Consider the following 14,287-nt stretch of genomic DNA (forward strand, 5'->3'; position numbering starts at 1 on the left):
TGGGTAGCTGGGACTACAGACAGGCACCCTGCCTGGCTAATTTTTGCATTTTTTGTGGACACAGGGTTTTGCCATGTTGCCCAGGCTGGTCTCAATCTCCTCGGCTCAAGTCAACAGCCTGCCTCTGCCTCCCAATGTGTTGGGATTACAGGAATAAACTACTATGCCCAACTCAAGATTATTTTTTAAATGGTTTATTTTCTTAGTAAATTGGGGTGCACAAGTCATTAAAAGCAAGGATTAAGTCATTAAAAGCAAGGATTAAATTTAAAGGGAAAAATTTGTTTTACTTTTCTACAGAAAATTAAAACCAAAGCACATTAAAAGTGACAACACGGCCGGGCACAGTGACTCACACCTGTAATCCCAGCACTTTGGGTGGATGATGTGGGCGGATCACAAGGTCAGGAGATCGAGACCATCCTGGCTAACACAGTGAAACCCCATCTCTACTAAAAATACAGAAAGTTAGCCAGGTGTGGTGGCACGCGCCTGTCGTCCCAGCTACTCAGGAGGCTGAGGCAGGAGAATGGCATGAACCCAGGAGGCGGAGTTTGCGGTGAGCCAAGATCATGCCACTGCACTCCAGCCTGGGCGACAGAGTGACTCTGTCTCAAAAAACAAAAAAGCAACAACCCAAGATGGAAATGACAAAAGTTACTTAAAATGTGCAACATAAAAGGTAGTAATTTAGGCTGGGTGCAGTGGTTCATGCCTGTAATCCCACTTTGGGAGGCCAAGTCAGGTGGGTCACTTGAGGACAGGAGTTCGAGACCAGTCAGGCCAATACCGTGAAACACTGTCTCTACTAAAAATCCAAAAATTAGCCGGATGTGGTATCATGCACCTGTAATCCCAGCTGTTCGGGAGGCTGAGGCACGAGAATCGCTTGAATGCAGGAGCAGAGGTTGCAGTAAGCTGTGATCATGCCATTGCCCTCCAGCCTAGGCAACAGAGCTAGACCCTTGTCTTAAAAAAAAAAAAAAAAAAGGAAAGGAGTCATCTATAATTTTACTACTTATACAGATTACATTGAGATAAATCACAAAATATTAGGCAAAGCTTTAAAACAATTTTTAACTATCCAGTATATCAAAGAGAGATGCCACACATTGTATTTGTTTGCAAGAATGTCATTGTGATTACAAAACTGACCACTAACCATTCAGTTGAAGTTGATTGAGAACTTAAAACTATTTCCGTCTATGGCCATACCACTCTGAACGCGCCCGATCTCGTCTGATCTCGGAAGCTAAGCAGGGTCGGGCCTGGTTACTACTTGGATGGGAGAACTTAAAACTATTTCTTTTTTTTTTTTGAGATGGAGCCTCACTTTGTCGCCCAGGCTGGAGTGCAGTGGCGTGATCTCGGCTCACTGCAACCTCCATCTCCTGGGTTCAAGTGATTCTCTTGCCTCAGCCCCCCAAGTAGCTGGGATTACAGGTGTGTGCCACTAAGCCCGGCTCATTTTTGTATTTTTAGTAGAGACGGGGTTTCACCATGTTGGCCAGAGCCACCGCATTATTTTTCAGCCAGGTGCGGTGGCTCACACCTGTAACCCCACACTTTGGGAGGCCAAGGTGGGTGGATCACCTGAAGTTGGGAGTTCGAGACCAGCCTGATCAACTTTGAAGAAACCCTGTCTCTACTAAAAATACAAAAACCTAGCCGGGCGTGGTGGCACGTGCCTGTAATCCCAGCTACTCGGGAGGCTGAGGCAAGAGGATGGCTTGAACCCGGGAGGCAGAGGTTGTGGTGAGCCGAGATCACAGCACTGCACTCCAGCCTGGGTGACAAGAGCAAGACTCCGTCTCAAAATAAATAAATAAAAATAAAAAATAAACATGATGATCACAGATGCACTCACGTTTTCTGAGTTCTTGTCTCTCTGCCAGTGCCACCCAGATAGCCTCACAAAACTTTGACCCAGCCACTGTTAGTGTCACCACCGCCCATAAAGGAGCTGAGCCCAGCAGGGGCACTGCCTGGGGCCCTGTAGGCAAAAGGCTACAGCAGGAGCTGATGACCCTCATGATGCCTGGTGACAAAAGAATTTCTGCCTGCCCTGAAAGCCTTATCAAATGGACACCATCCATGAAGCAGCTGGCACAGTGTATGAAGATCTGAGGTATAAGCTCTTGCTGGAGTTCCTCAATGACTACCTACCTTTACGATGCACCCACAGTGAAGTTCCTCACACCCTGCTACCACCCTAACGTGGACACCCAGGGTAACATATGCCTGGACATCCTGAAGGAGAAGTGGTCTGCCCCGTATGATATCAGGACCATCCTGCTCTCTATCCAGTGCCTGCTAGGACAACTCAACATTGATAGCCCTTTGAACACACATGCTACCAAGCTCTGGGAAAACCCCATAGCTTTAAGAAGTACCTGCAAGGGCCAGGCGCAGTGGCTCACACCTGTAATCCCAGCACTTTGGGAGGCTGAGGTGGGTGGATCACCTGACGTAGAGAGTCCAAGGCCTGACAAACATGGAGAAACGTCATCCCTATTTAAAAAAATAAAAAAATTAGCCAAGTGTGGTGTCACACGCCTGTAATCCCAGCTACTCGGGAGGCTGAGGCAGGAGAATCACTTGAACCTGGGAGGTGGAGGTTGCAGTGAGCCGAGATCTCGCTGTTGCACTCCAGCCTGGGCAACAAGAGTGAAACTCTGCCTCAAAAAAAAAAAATAAAATAAAAATAAAAATAAGGAAGTACCTGCAAGAAAGCTACTCAAAGTAGGTCACCAGCCAGGAGCTCTGACCCAGGCTGCCCAGCCTATCCTTGTGTTGTCTTTTTAATTTTCCCTTAGATGGTCTGCCCTTTCCGTGATTTCTGTGTAGAACTCTGTATCTTGAGCTGTGGTACTATTTTTCTTTTGTCTTTTAATTTAAGCCTTGGTGGAGCCCTTGTGATGAATATTAAATAGATACATTTTGGGCTGGGTGTGGTGCCTCTAGCCTGTAATCCCAGCACTTTGGGAGGCTGAGGCAGGCGAATCTTGAGGTCAGGAGATCGAGACCATCCTGCCTAACACGGTGAAACCTCGTCTCTACTAAAAATACAAAAAAATTAGCCGGGCGTGGTGGCGGGTGCCTATAGTCCCAGCTGCTCAGGAGGCTGAGGCAGGAGAATGGCATGAACCCGGGAGGTGGAGCTTGCAGTGAGCTGAGATTGCACCACTGCACTCCAGGCTGGGCACAGAGCAAGACTCCATCTCAAAAAAAAAAAAAAAAAAAAAAAAGAAAACATTTTGGTCATTAAAAAACAAAAAAAATGATACGAGAGAGCACCCAGGGATTATAAGAGGAAACATTTTATTACATCACTCATCTAACATTTCAGAAAATGGAAAGTACTCTACTGTACAGCAAAGTAAATCATTGGTTGTCTGGGGAACAGAAAGAAAGCCTTTATAAAAAGGTTCCAGGTAAATATAAAGGTGTTACGTTCATTATTGTGACTATGTTAATGGTTTCATGGGATTATATGAAACTCAAGATTTATCACATACTACAGCTTAAATATGCATAGCTTACTGAATGTCATTTATAACTCATCACAGCTTTAAAATATACTTCAGACTGGCAGCAGTGGCTCACACCTGTATTCCCACCACTCTGGGAGGCTGAGGCAGGCATATCACCTGAGGTCAGGAGTCCAAGATCAGCCTGGCCCACATGGCAAAACTCCGTCTCTACTAAAAATACAAAACTTGGCTGGGCATGGTGGCACATGCTTCCAGTCCCACCTACATGGGAGGCCAGGAGAATTGCTTGAACCTAGGAGGTAGAGGTTGCAATGAGCCAAGGTCATGCCACTGCACTCCAGCCTGGGTGACAGTGAGACTCTGTCTCAAAAAAAAAAAAAAAAAAAAAAAAAAAAGGTTGGGCACAGTGGCTCATGCCTGTAATCCCAGCACTTTGGGAGGCCAAGGCAGGCGGATCACGAGGTCAGGAGATCGAGACCATCCTAGTTAACATGGTGAAACCCCGTCTCTAGTAAAGATACAAAAAATTAGTTGGGCATGGTGGCGGGCACCTGTAGTCCCAGCTACTCGGGAGGCTGAGGCAGAAGAATGGTGTGAACCCAGGAGGCGGAGCTTGCAGTGAGCCGAGATCGTGCCACTGCACTCCATCCAGCCTGGGCAACTCCGTCTCAAAATAAATAATAATAATAATTTTAAAAATGCAGTTCAAAAGAAAAATATAGATTTACCATTATTTTTGGAAAACAGGTTTGGCAACTCTATACTGACTACACCAATTCTTCTCATGCCCTAAGTGGGAAAACTAGCCTCCACAGTAGCAAATATTGATGTGGCACTAAGGCCATTTCCACCTGATTAACAGGCTGGCTGGTCACAAAGGCCACATCACTGAACTGAGATCTCCCTTCTCCCTATCAATCATCTTCCTCCTGCTAATGCAGGAATGACCTTGAGGAGAACAGCCCAGAATGAGTACAGGAATTCACAAAACCTTTAGATTATTTCCTCTGACAATGGCCTCAACAATACAACATTCATCATTATGGAAGTCCTGATAATTCCTGTATCTGCATATTCATCATATAAGTAGTGACTGGATCATTGTGGATGCCCTTTTTAAAGACATGCATTACGCTGCACGTGGTGGCTCACACCTATAATCCCAGGACTTTGGGAGGCTGAGGCCAGCAGATCACAAGGTCAGGAGTTCGAGACCAGCCTGGCCAACATGGTGAAACCCCATCTCTACTAAAAATACAAAAATTAGCTGGGTGTGGTGGCATGTGCCTGTAGTCCCAGCTACTCAGGAGGCTGAGGCAGGAGAATCGTTTGAACCTGGGAGGCAGAGGTTGCCATGAGCCAAGATTATGCCACTGCACTCCAGCCTGGGCAACAGGGCGAGGCTCTGCCTCAAAAAAAAAAAAAAAAAAAGACATGAGTTGCAGTTACATTATTCTGTCTTCTCCACTGCCTATAAATAAAGTAATTCTATAAAATTATAATTTCACCTGATAGCATTACAATCTGTGATGTTATCCTACAGAATTCTGGATATCAGGGCATGTGTCTGCATTGCAAGAGCTGGGCAACAGACTTCCCTCAGCCGTACCAAGTACAATGCAATATACCTCGTAAAAGAATTTTGTCTTGTTCAAAAAATGCCAGAAATTGTCACAAAAAATGCCCTGTATCCAGCTGACCTATGAACCCACAAATTTTAGTATCCGTGCTACAGATAAAGACCACAAAGCCCTGAAGGTCTTCTCTGGAGGCCTCTGGCAGCTATGCAAAGCAGTCCACAAGTGGAGAAAGCTACATTCTACATTCATACTGTTCCATGAGCCACAAAGTTTAGCTATGCCAACAAAAGCTGTGACCCCCTTCATAGCAACAGGACCTACTTGTTTCTGAACCACCCATACAGTGACAACAACCCTCAAGATTGAAGAAGGCTGAAACAATAAGGCCTTCATAATAGCACAAACCGGAGAAATGGGAGGCAAGCTGTTCTTAGGATCATAACTTGGAGGGTAGAAAATTTGTCAAGACTGATGTGATACCCACAAGATCTCTGAAAGACATAGTCCGTCTTTTCAAGTCAACGTAAGAGGCCTCTGGGATAAAAATGGGTAACGTCCATGGCATGACTTATCAGACAGAAAAAAATGACAAAGGAAGAAGTGCTAAAGCTACTCAACAAATCCTGTGACTCGATCAGAAATTAAAAGTTAAAAAAAAAAAAAAAAGGCCAGGCACAGTAACTCACACCTGTAATCCCAGCATGTTTGGAGGCCAAGGTGGAAGGATCGCTTGAGCCAGGAGTTTAAGACCAGCCTGGGCAACATGGTGAGACCCTGTCTCTCCAAAACTTAAAAAAATTAGTGGAGCATGGTAGTGCATGCCTGTGGTTTCAGCTACTCAGGAGGCCGAGGCAACAGAATCACTTAAGCCCAGATCAAGGGTGCAGTGAAATGTGAACACACCACTGCACACCATCCTGAGCGACACAGTGACAACCTGTCTCAAAAAAAATCTAGCAAGGTACCTGGGTATAGTGAAAAATGCACTGTAGCTACCGGACGCTTGGAACTTTTGCAGATGCTCAATAAATGACATTCAATCTAGGTAGGTGGCACTCTCAAAGGGTTACATTGAAAAAGAAATAACATTCCATATACATCTATGGCGTTTTTCTCATGTCAATGTTTGAGGCTCCAATAAAAAGCCTGAAGGCTTTCTTGCATTCATTACATTCAAAAGGCATTTCTGCAGTGGGAAGTCTCCTGTTATGAAGCTAGATTTCTACATAAATATCTCACATGTCACACTGGTAAGGCCCTGATCCAGTGTTAACTCTGATCTTGAAGGAGCAAAGAGGTGTGGCTACAAAATTGCCCAAATGTATTTTATTTGTCTAGTGTGAACTCTCTGATATTCAAGGAGAAAAGACCTTCAGGTAACTTTTTTTCCACATTTGCTGCAATCACAAGACCTTACTCCAGTGTGAACTCTCCTGTGTTTAATGAGACTGAAAGTTTCAGCAAAGGATTTCCCACATTCACTGCACTCATAAGGTGGTGTGACCAGTGTCAACTCTCTTATGAACACGGAATGTGGGTAGATGACTTCCCACAATCACTGCATTCATATGGCCTTTCTCCAGTGTGAACTCTCTGGTGTGCAATGAGGTGGTCCTTCTTGCTAAAAACTTTCTGACAATCCTCACACTCATATGGCTTTTCTCCAGTGTGAACTCTGGTGTACAAGGAGGTGAGACTTCTTGTTAAATAATTTCCCACATTTCTCACATTTATAAGGCTTTTCTCCAGTGTGAACTCTCTTGTGTTTAGTGAGACTGGAGCTTTCAGCAAAAGATTTTCCACATTCACTGCACTCATAAGGCTTTTCTCCAGTGTGAACTCTTTTGTGTTTTGTGAAACTGGAGCTTTCAGCAAAAGATTTTCCACATTCACTGCACTCATAAGGCTTTTCTCCAGTGTGAATTCGCTTATGAACACAGAATGTAGAGCTGTGGGTAAACGATTTTCCACAATCATTGCATTCATAAGGCCTTTCTCCAGTGTGAACTCTCTGATGTGCAATGAGTTGGTACTTGTTTCTAAAAAATTTCTGACAAGCCTCACATGCATATGGCTTTTCTCCATTGTGAATTCTCTGGTGTACAAGGAGGTGAGACTTCTTCTTAAATAATTTTCCACATTCCCTACATACATAAGGTCTTTCTCCAGTATGGCCATGCTGGTGTAGAATGAGGTTACCCTTGTGACTAAAACATTTCCCACATTCCCCACACTTAAAAGGTCTTTCTGTAGTGTGAACTCGCTGATGATTCCTAAGGTGTCCTTTTTCATTAAAAGATTTCCCACAGTCTCCACACTTGTAAGGTCTTTCTCCAGTGTGCATGCGCTGATGGTGAACAAGGCTGCGCTTATGACTAAAAGATTTCCCACATTCTCCACACTCATAAGGCCTCTCTCCAGTATGAACGCGCTGATGGCTCCTAAGGTGCCCGATTGAACTAAAAGATTTCCCACATTCTCCACACCCATAAGATCTTTCTCTAGGGTGAACTCGCTGATGTAGAATGAGGGTGCCTTTATGACTAAAAGATTTCCCACACTCTCCACACTCATAAAGTCTGTCCCCAGTGTGAATCTGCTGATGGTTCCTAAGATGTCCTTTTGAACTAAATGATTTCCCACATTCTCCACACTCATAAGGTCTTGCTCCAGTGTGAACTCGCTGGTGTAGAACGAGGTTGCCCTTTTGACTGAAAGATTTCCCACATTCTCCACACTGATAAGGTCTTTCTCCACTGTGAACTCGCTGATGGTGAACAAGGCTGCGCTTATGACTGAAAGATTTCACACATTCTCCACACTTGAAAGGTCTTTCTCCGGCGTGAACTCGTTGATGGCTCCTAAGATGTCCTTCTGAACTAAAAGATTTCCCACATTCTTCACACCCATAAGGTTTTTCTCCAGTGTGAAATCGCTGATGTTGAATGAGGCTGCTCTTTTGACTAAAAGATTTCCCACATTCTCCACATTCATAATGTTTTTTGTCAGTGTGAACTCTCTGATGATTACTGAAGCTATCATATTTGCTAAACGATTTCCCACATTCTCCACATTCATAATGTTTTTTTTCAGTGTGAACTCTCTGATGATTACTGAAGCTAACATATTTGCTAAAGGATTTCCCACATTCTCCACATTCATGTTTTTTTTCAGTGTGAACTCTCTGATGATTACTGAAGCTAACATATTTGCTAAAGGATTTCCCACATTCTCCACATTCATAATGTTTTTTTTCAGTGTGAACTCTCTGATGATTACTGAAGCTAACATATTTGCTAAAGGATTTCCCACATTCTCCACATTCATGTTTTTTTTCAGTGTGAACTCTCTGATGATTACTGAAGCTAACATATTTGCTAAAGGATTTCCCACATTCACAGCACACATAACATTCTTCTCGAGGGAGAAGTCTCTGGTGCTGACTGAGTATATGTTTGGTGCTAAAATGTTTCATGGATTCTCCACAGCTATAGTAAGCTCCCCCACACTGAATGGGAGACACACACTCAGTTTTGCTGTTTGACTTCTCCCCAGTGTGACTGGCCTCCTGCTGGAGTAATCCTGACCTGGGCAAAAAGTCCTTCCCACTCTCACTGAAGACGGATGACTCCCCTGACACATGCAACTTACACCTCTTCGCAAACAACGCCTCCTCAACACTCCCTCTGTAGGGTTTCTCTCCAATGTGCTCATTCTGGTGCTGATGAAAGTTTCCACTGTCATACAATTTATTCCCCCAGGCCTCACACCTGTGCAGTTTCTGCTTGTGATGTGTTCCCTGATGATCTGCCACATGCAAAATGTCTCCCAAGATCGGGCCACACATCTCACAGGGGTGGGCCTTCTTGGGAGACACACCTGTCATAGGAGTCCTGACCTGAGTCTCTCTTTGTATATAAATACTCTGCTTAGAAGGTGCCGCCTCATCTTCCACTCCACACCAACAACCTGAAAGCAAGAAAATGCTGGTGAAGTGCATGTTAACTCTGGTGGGAAGGCACAGACCACCCACAAGTGTATCTGACAAACTGAGGAATTACTCCAAGGAACTACTTGGAGGAACAGGATGTTGGCTTCAGGTGGAAGATGGTGCTATGTATTATTACTGGACTATAACGGTCACAGAATGTAGGAGGCCTCATAAGTTAAAGGACACAACCATGTATGTAACACAGGGAGTAGAGGCAGGGTCTACAATCCCTGCATCTGCAAACCACTCATCTGCAGAATTTATGTCCTCATGACATGTGAGTGCTGTAGAGAGGGATTTGTCCAGGCCAAGGAAAACACAAGCACAACACAGCAGCTACTCGAGGAGAGTTTAACAAAGTATATATGTTCGCTAACACAAATCTCTATGCCAACACTGGAGAGAACACTGTAGATGGTGACGTATGTAAATGGATGAGATTTGGGGTCCAGAGATATGAAGATTAGATAGGAGAATGGATATTAGGGTACAAGTTCATGTACAAGTAGGTCAAAAGTTAAAAAAGAAAGAGTGGAAGCGATAAGGTAGACAAGTGTGATGCTCTCAAGAATGAGGAAGAAAAGACAAATTATGTGTGCCTACTTGCCTTGCCACAAAACTACTACTAAAATAGAAGAGGTTGTTGGTATGGTTTCAATAAAGCCCTGACTCCATGACTTCCTCCAGGGTGCCACTTTTTTTTTTTTTTTTTTTTTTGAGATGGAGTCTCGCTCTGTCACCCAGGCTGGAGTGCAGTGGTGCAATCTGGGCTCACCGCAACCTCCCCTCCTGGGTTCAAGCAATTCTCTGCCTCAGCCTCCCGAGTCACTGGGATTACAGGCATGTACCACCAGGCCTGACTACTTTTTGTATTTTAGTAGAGACAGGGTTTCACCATCTTGGCCAGGCTGGTCTTGAACTCCTGACCTCATGATCCACCTGCCAGGGCCTCCCAAAGTGCTGGGATTACAAGAGTGAGCCACCATCCCCAGCCCAGGGTGCCACTCTTTAGGGACTCACTCCTTCTGAGCCTATTATGCTGAGGCTGAATTCATTTGCATCTTCTGGATCAAATGGAGGACTGTGCCTCCCACCACAATGATGACCAAATACATGGGACATGAATGATGCACACACTAAGGGAAAGACAGAACAAGGGAACAGCCAATATTGTCTCAGAACAACTCAGCCCATGAAAGCCCATGAGAGAAAAAAACTGAGTATTTCAAGGAGAATTTCTAAAGAAGGTCTTGCAAGAACAGCCTCTGGTCTATATAGGCAGTGATGTAGTCTGTGAAGGCAATTCCTGCCACAGGAAGGCATAAGAAAATAGCAGCTAGAGAAAGGAAGTAGACTGTGGGTACACAGGAACCTGAAATCTGGACAAGGACACCCAAACATCCACAGGACTAACAAGGTGGGCTTCTGACTGGGAATCCCTCCCTGGGAGCCTGCAGTAAAGCAGGTGCTGGGGCTGCTCCAAGAAAGGAGTAGGGCAGTATGTACACCTCAGACCTACCAACCAAGAACCTACCCACAGAACTGAAGCAGGAAGCTGTGTCCATGCTCCTGACATGAGAAAGTCTTACCAATGGGGAAAGACAGGGGAAAACAGAGACTAGCTCAGGTCACAGGGTGAGTGTGAGCAACTTACCCAGGGAGGATATAAGTGCCAGGTTCTCCAGCGTCACATCACGGTACAGGCATCTCTGAGCCTCACTAAGGAGATTCCATTCCTCCCAGGTAAAGTTCACAGCCACGTCTTCAAAAGTCACTGTGCCCTGTTATGATGTTGACAGATGAAACTACAAACTGCCCCTATGCTGAGGTATCACAATCCATCTCTCCCACACATCTACTCTTGCACATCCCCCTCTCAAGGTCCTCAAACATAGGAGAAACTAGGCCCACTGGTCATGGGGTACAGCCACCAACAATAGTTAGTTGAACAAATAGGTATCTGTGTGGTGGTTGTGACGTAAGAGTCCACCCCCTCCTGACAGGCACTTTCCCTAGTATGGCTGAGGTCATGGAAAGCCCAATGTGGCACCTTCAGCACAGCAGAGATACCCTCTCTGAACGCACCTCATTCTTTAGACTTCCAGGTACATTCCATGTCCATCCCCAGGTGACTGCCACACACCACTGGCCTCTCTCTGGCCTTTAAACAACTTAAAGTATATATTTTTTGTTTGTTTGTTTGTTTGAGACAGAGTCTCACTCTGTCACCAGGCTGAAGTGTAGTGGCATGATCTCGGCTCACTGCAACCTCCACCTCCTGGGTTCAAGCAATTATCCTGCCTCAGCCTCCCGAGCAGCTGGGATTACAGGCATGTACTACCACACCTGGCTAATTTTTGTATTTTTAGTAGTGATAGGATTTCACCATGTTGGCCAAGCTGGTCTCGAACTCCTGACCTTGTAATCCTCCCACCTCGGCCTCCCAAAGTGCTAAAACTACAGGCATGAGGCACTGTGCCCAGCCAGCTTAAAGTATCTTAATTCCCTCCTTTTTCTTCAACTAGTGTGGGTTGAAATCTACCCCTAGGGTTATAATGTTGGTAAAACAAATTACATCTGATATTTTACACATGTCATCAAGAGCAATCTACAAATCAATTGTATTGAGCCAGGCGCGGTGGCTCACATTTGTAATTCCAGTGCTTTCAGAGGCTGAGCCAGGTGGATTGCCTGAGGTCCGGAGTTTGAGACCAGCCTGGTTAACAATGTGAAACCTCGGCTCTACTAAAAATACAAAAAATTAGCTGAGCGTGGTGTCGGGCACCTGTGATCCCAGCTACTTGGGAGGCTGAGGCAGGAGAATCGCTTGAACCCAGAAGGCAGAAGTTGCAGTGAGCCGAGATTGCGCCGTTGCACTCTAGCCTGGGCAACAAGAGCAAAACTCTGTCTCAAAAAAAAAAAAAAAAATCAAATATATTAACAGCCTGATAAGAGGGACACCACTCACCACAGAGAGCCACATGGGGGTTGCACTGTGGATAAGAGAGAGCAACCATGGCCATGGCATGCAAGCTTTGTAAGATGAAGAGAGTGTAATGGCCTGATTCCCTCAGGAGGATGCCATTGACTTATTCGAATAACTCTGGACATAAAAATGGAATTGAAACTCACTACAAACTATAACAGGAACTCTGTCTGGTCCCATTGATCGAAAGGCTTAAGAGGCTAGGATACATTACCTTTTTTTTTTTTTTTTTGTGACGGAGTCTCACTCTGTCACCAGGCTCGAGTGGGGTGGTGCAATCTCGGCTCACTGCAACCTCCGCCTCCTGGGTTCAAGCAATTCTCCTGCCTCAGCTCCTCAGTAGCTGGGATTACAGGCATGTACCACCATGCCCAGCTAATTTCTATATTTTTAATAGAGATGGCGTTTCACCATATTGGGCAGGCTGCTTTCAAACCCCTGATGTCAAATGATCCACCCGCCTCAGCCTACTAAAGTGCTGGGATTACAGGCGTGAGCCGCTGCACCTGTACAGATATTATTACTTAAGAGTGTGAAGTGGCCAGTCATGGTGTCTCACACCTGTAATCCCAGCACTCTGGGAGGCCAAAGTGTAAGGACTGCTTGATTCCAGGAGTTCAAGAGCAGCCTGGACAACACAGCAAGGTCTTTTTCTACATACATGCACACACACACACGCACACATACACATGCACACAAGGGAAAAAGATTTAAAATATATAAAAAGAGAGTTAAATGGGAAAGAAACTTGCACTCAGGCCATTTGTGGTTATACCAATATCACCAGGCATCCAGGTGGCAAATCACACTGGGCCTTCATTTTTGGCCTTACACTACATCGTAGCTGACACCATCCAGAGTGTATGGCCCATTCAAACCGATCCAATATTACCACAGAATTGCAATTCTATTGGATCCTAAAAGGAGTGGTGGTCTCAAGTAATTCTGTGAGGACCTCCTTGCATGGCTCCATAGAAACACAGAACCATGTGTGGCTTCAGCTATCCATGACCCTATTCCACTTCTGTGCTACACTTGCCAGCCCCTCAGCAATGATGACCTTTCCCTCAATTACTTCTGTACTTCTGCCTGCATCTCATCTCTATTATCTCCATGGAAGTCTGCCCCACGACAAGCTATGCCCTCTGATACACCCTACATTCATTGTCACTTACCTCCCTCTCCTGTGTGAATGCATAACACAGGTTATGAATGCCAATAATGTCCGCCAGGGACCCAGGCAAAACATCTAGTCCTCAGCCTCCAACCAGTCCTTTCTGGTTCCCTAAAAGATTTACTACCTTATTATGAAGTGTGCCCTCCAAAATGGGACCCATGGCTAACGCACCTTAGTCCACACATTAGCTATCATATACTGGATGTCTCCAATATCAATTCCTTCCCAGATATCCCAACCTATGTGGACAAGCATCTCAGGGTCTGAGCACGGTGAAAACAACCCTCCTTATATTCCCAGTGACTATATTATGCCTACTCCCAACTTGCTCATCTCAGCTGATACAGCTTCTATCACTGCTGCTGCTAAGGCCAAAAACCTTAGGGTTGCCAGGCACGGTGGCTCGAGTCTGTAATCCCAGCACTTTGGAAGCCTGAGGTGGGTGGATCACCTGAGGTCAGGAGTTCAAGACCAGCCTGACCAATACGGTGAAAAACTCTGTCTCTACTAAAATTACAAAAATTAGCCGGGCGTGATGCCATGTGCCTCCTGTAGTCCCAGCTACTCAGGAGGCTGAGGCAGGAGAATTGCTTGAACCTGGGAGGCAGAGGTTGCAGTGAGCAGAGATCATGCTACTGCACTCCAGCCTGGTGACAGAACAAGACTCCACCTAAAAAAAAAAAAAAAGCAAAAACAAAAAAACCCCAGCGTCATACCTGAAACCCTCTTGCATGTCCTTACCGACCGCATTAGAAAATCTAGCTGCTCCTTTACCAAATGTAAATCACAATTCTAGCGACATCTCCTTGGCCAACAATCATCCATTAAACCTCACCTGGATGACAGAATGAGCCTCAGCTGTCTTCCTTCCTCCTCCCTTAACCCCATGTTCCTTTCTCCAATGTGGAGCCAGGCAGAGAAGTCACATCACCTCCCCACTCTGATCAGTTTTATCTCTGAGCATTTCACATACTGCTACCAAATCCAAGGCTGACCTTCTAAGTGTTTACACAGTTTCACTGAAATGGGAATACCTCCATACAACCTGCGTTATGGACT

At 45.3% G+C, this 14,287-nt stretch overlaps 1 protein-coding gene and 1 pseudogene across 7 annotated transcripts in view; one reads left to right on the forward strand and one right to left on the reverse strand.

Annotated features, from left to right (window-relative positions):
- The first annotated feature begins 1,715 nt into the window (after window positions 1-1,715).
- On the forward strand, window positions 1,716-2,661 carry LOC107969830 (ubiquitin-conjugating enzyme E2 C-like; annotated as a pseudogene).
- A 1,730-nt stretch (window positions 2,662-4,391) lies between these two features.
- The window catches only part of LOC107969600 (zinc finger protein 814), a 46,371-nt gene continuing 36,475 nt past the window's right edge, over window positions 4,392-14,287 (reverse strand). For 6 of the 7 annotated variants that reach the window (XM_054673030.2, XM_063802312.1, XM_024351712.3 and 3 more), the window contains 2 exons: window positions 10,720-10,846; window positions 4,392-9,043 (listed from right to left, as the gene is read on the reverse strand). In XM_054673030.2, coding sequence (XP_054529005.1) covers window positions 6,723-9,043; window positions 10,720-10,846 — 2,448 coding nt within the window. In that variant the 3' untranslated portion in view covers window positions 4,392-6,722. The remainder of the gene's footprint in view (window positions 9,044-10,719; window positions 10,847-14,287) is intronic. The other variant, XM_063802313.1, reaches the window with a different exon arrangement.

Source organism: Pan troglodytes, chromosome 20, assembly GCF_028858775.2.
Source record: "Pan troglodytes isolate AG18354 chromosome 20, NHGRI_mPanTro3-v2.0_pri, whole genome shotgun sequence".
NCBI lineage: Eukaryota > Metazoa > Chordata > Mammalia > Primates > Hominidae > Pan > Pan troglodytes.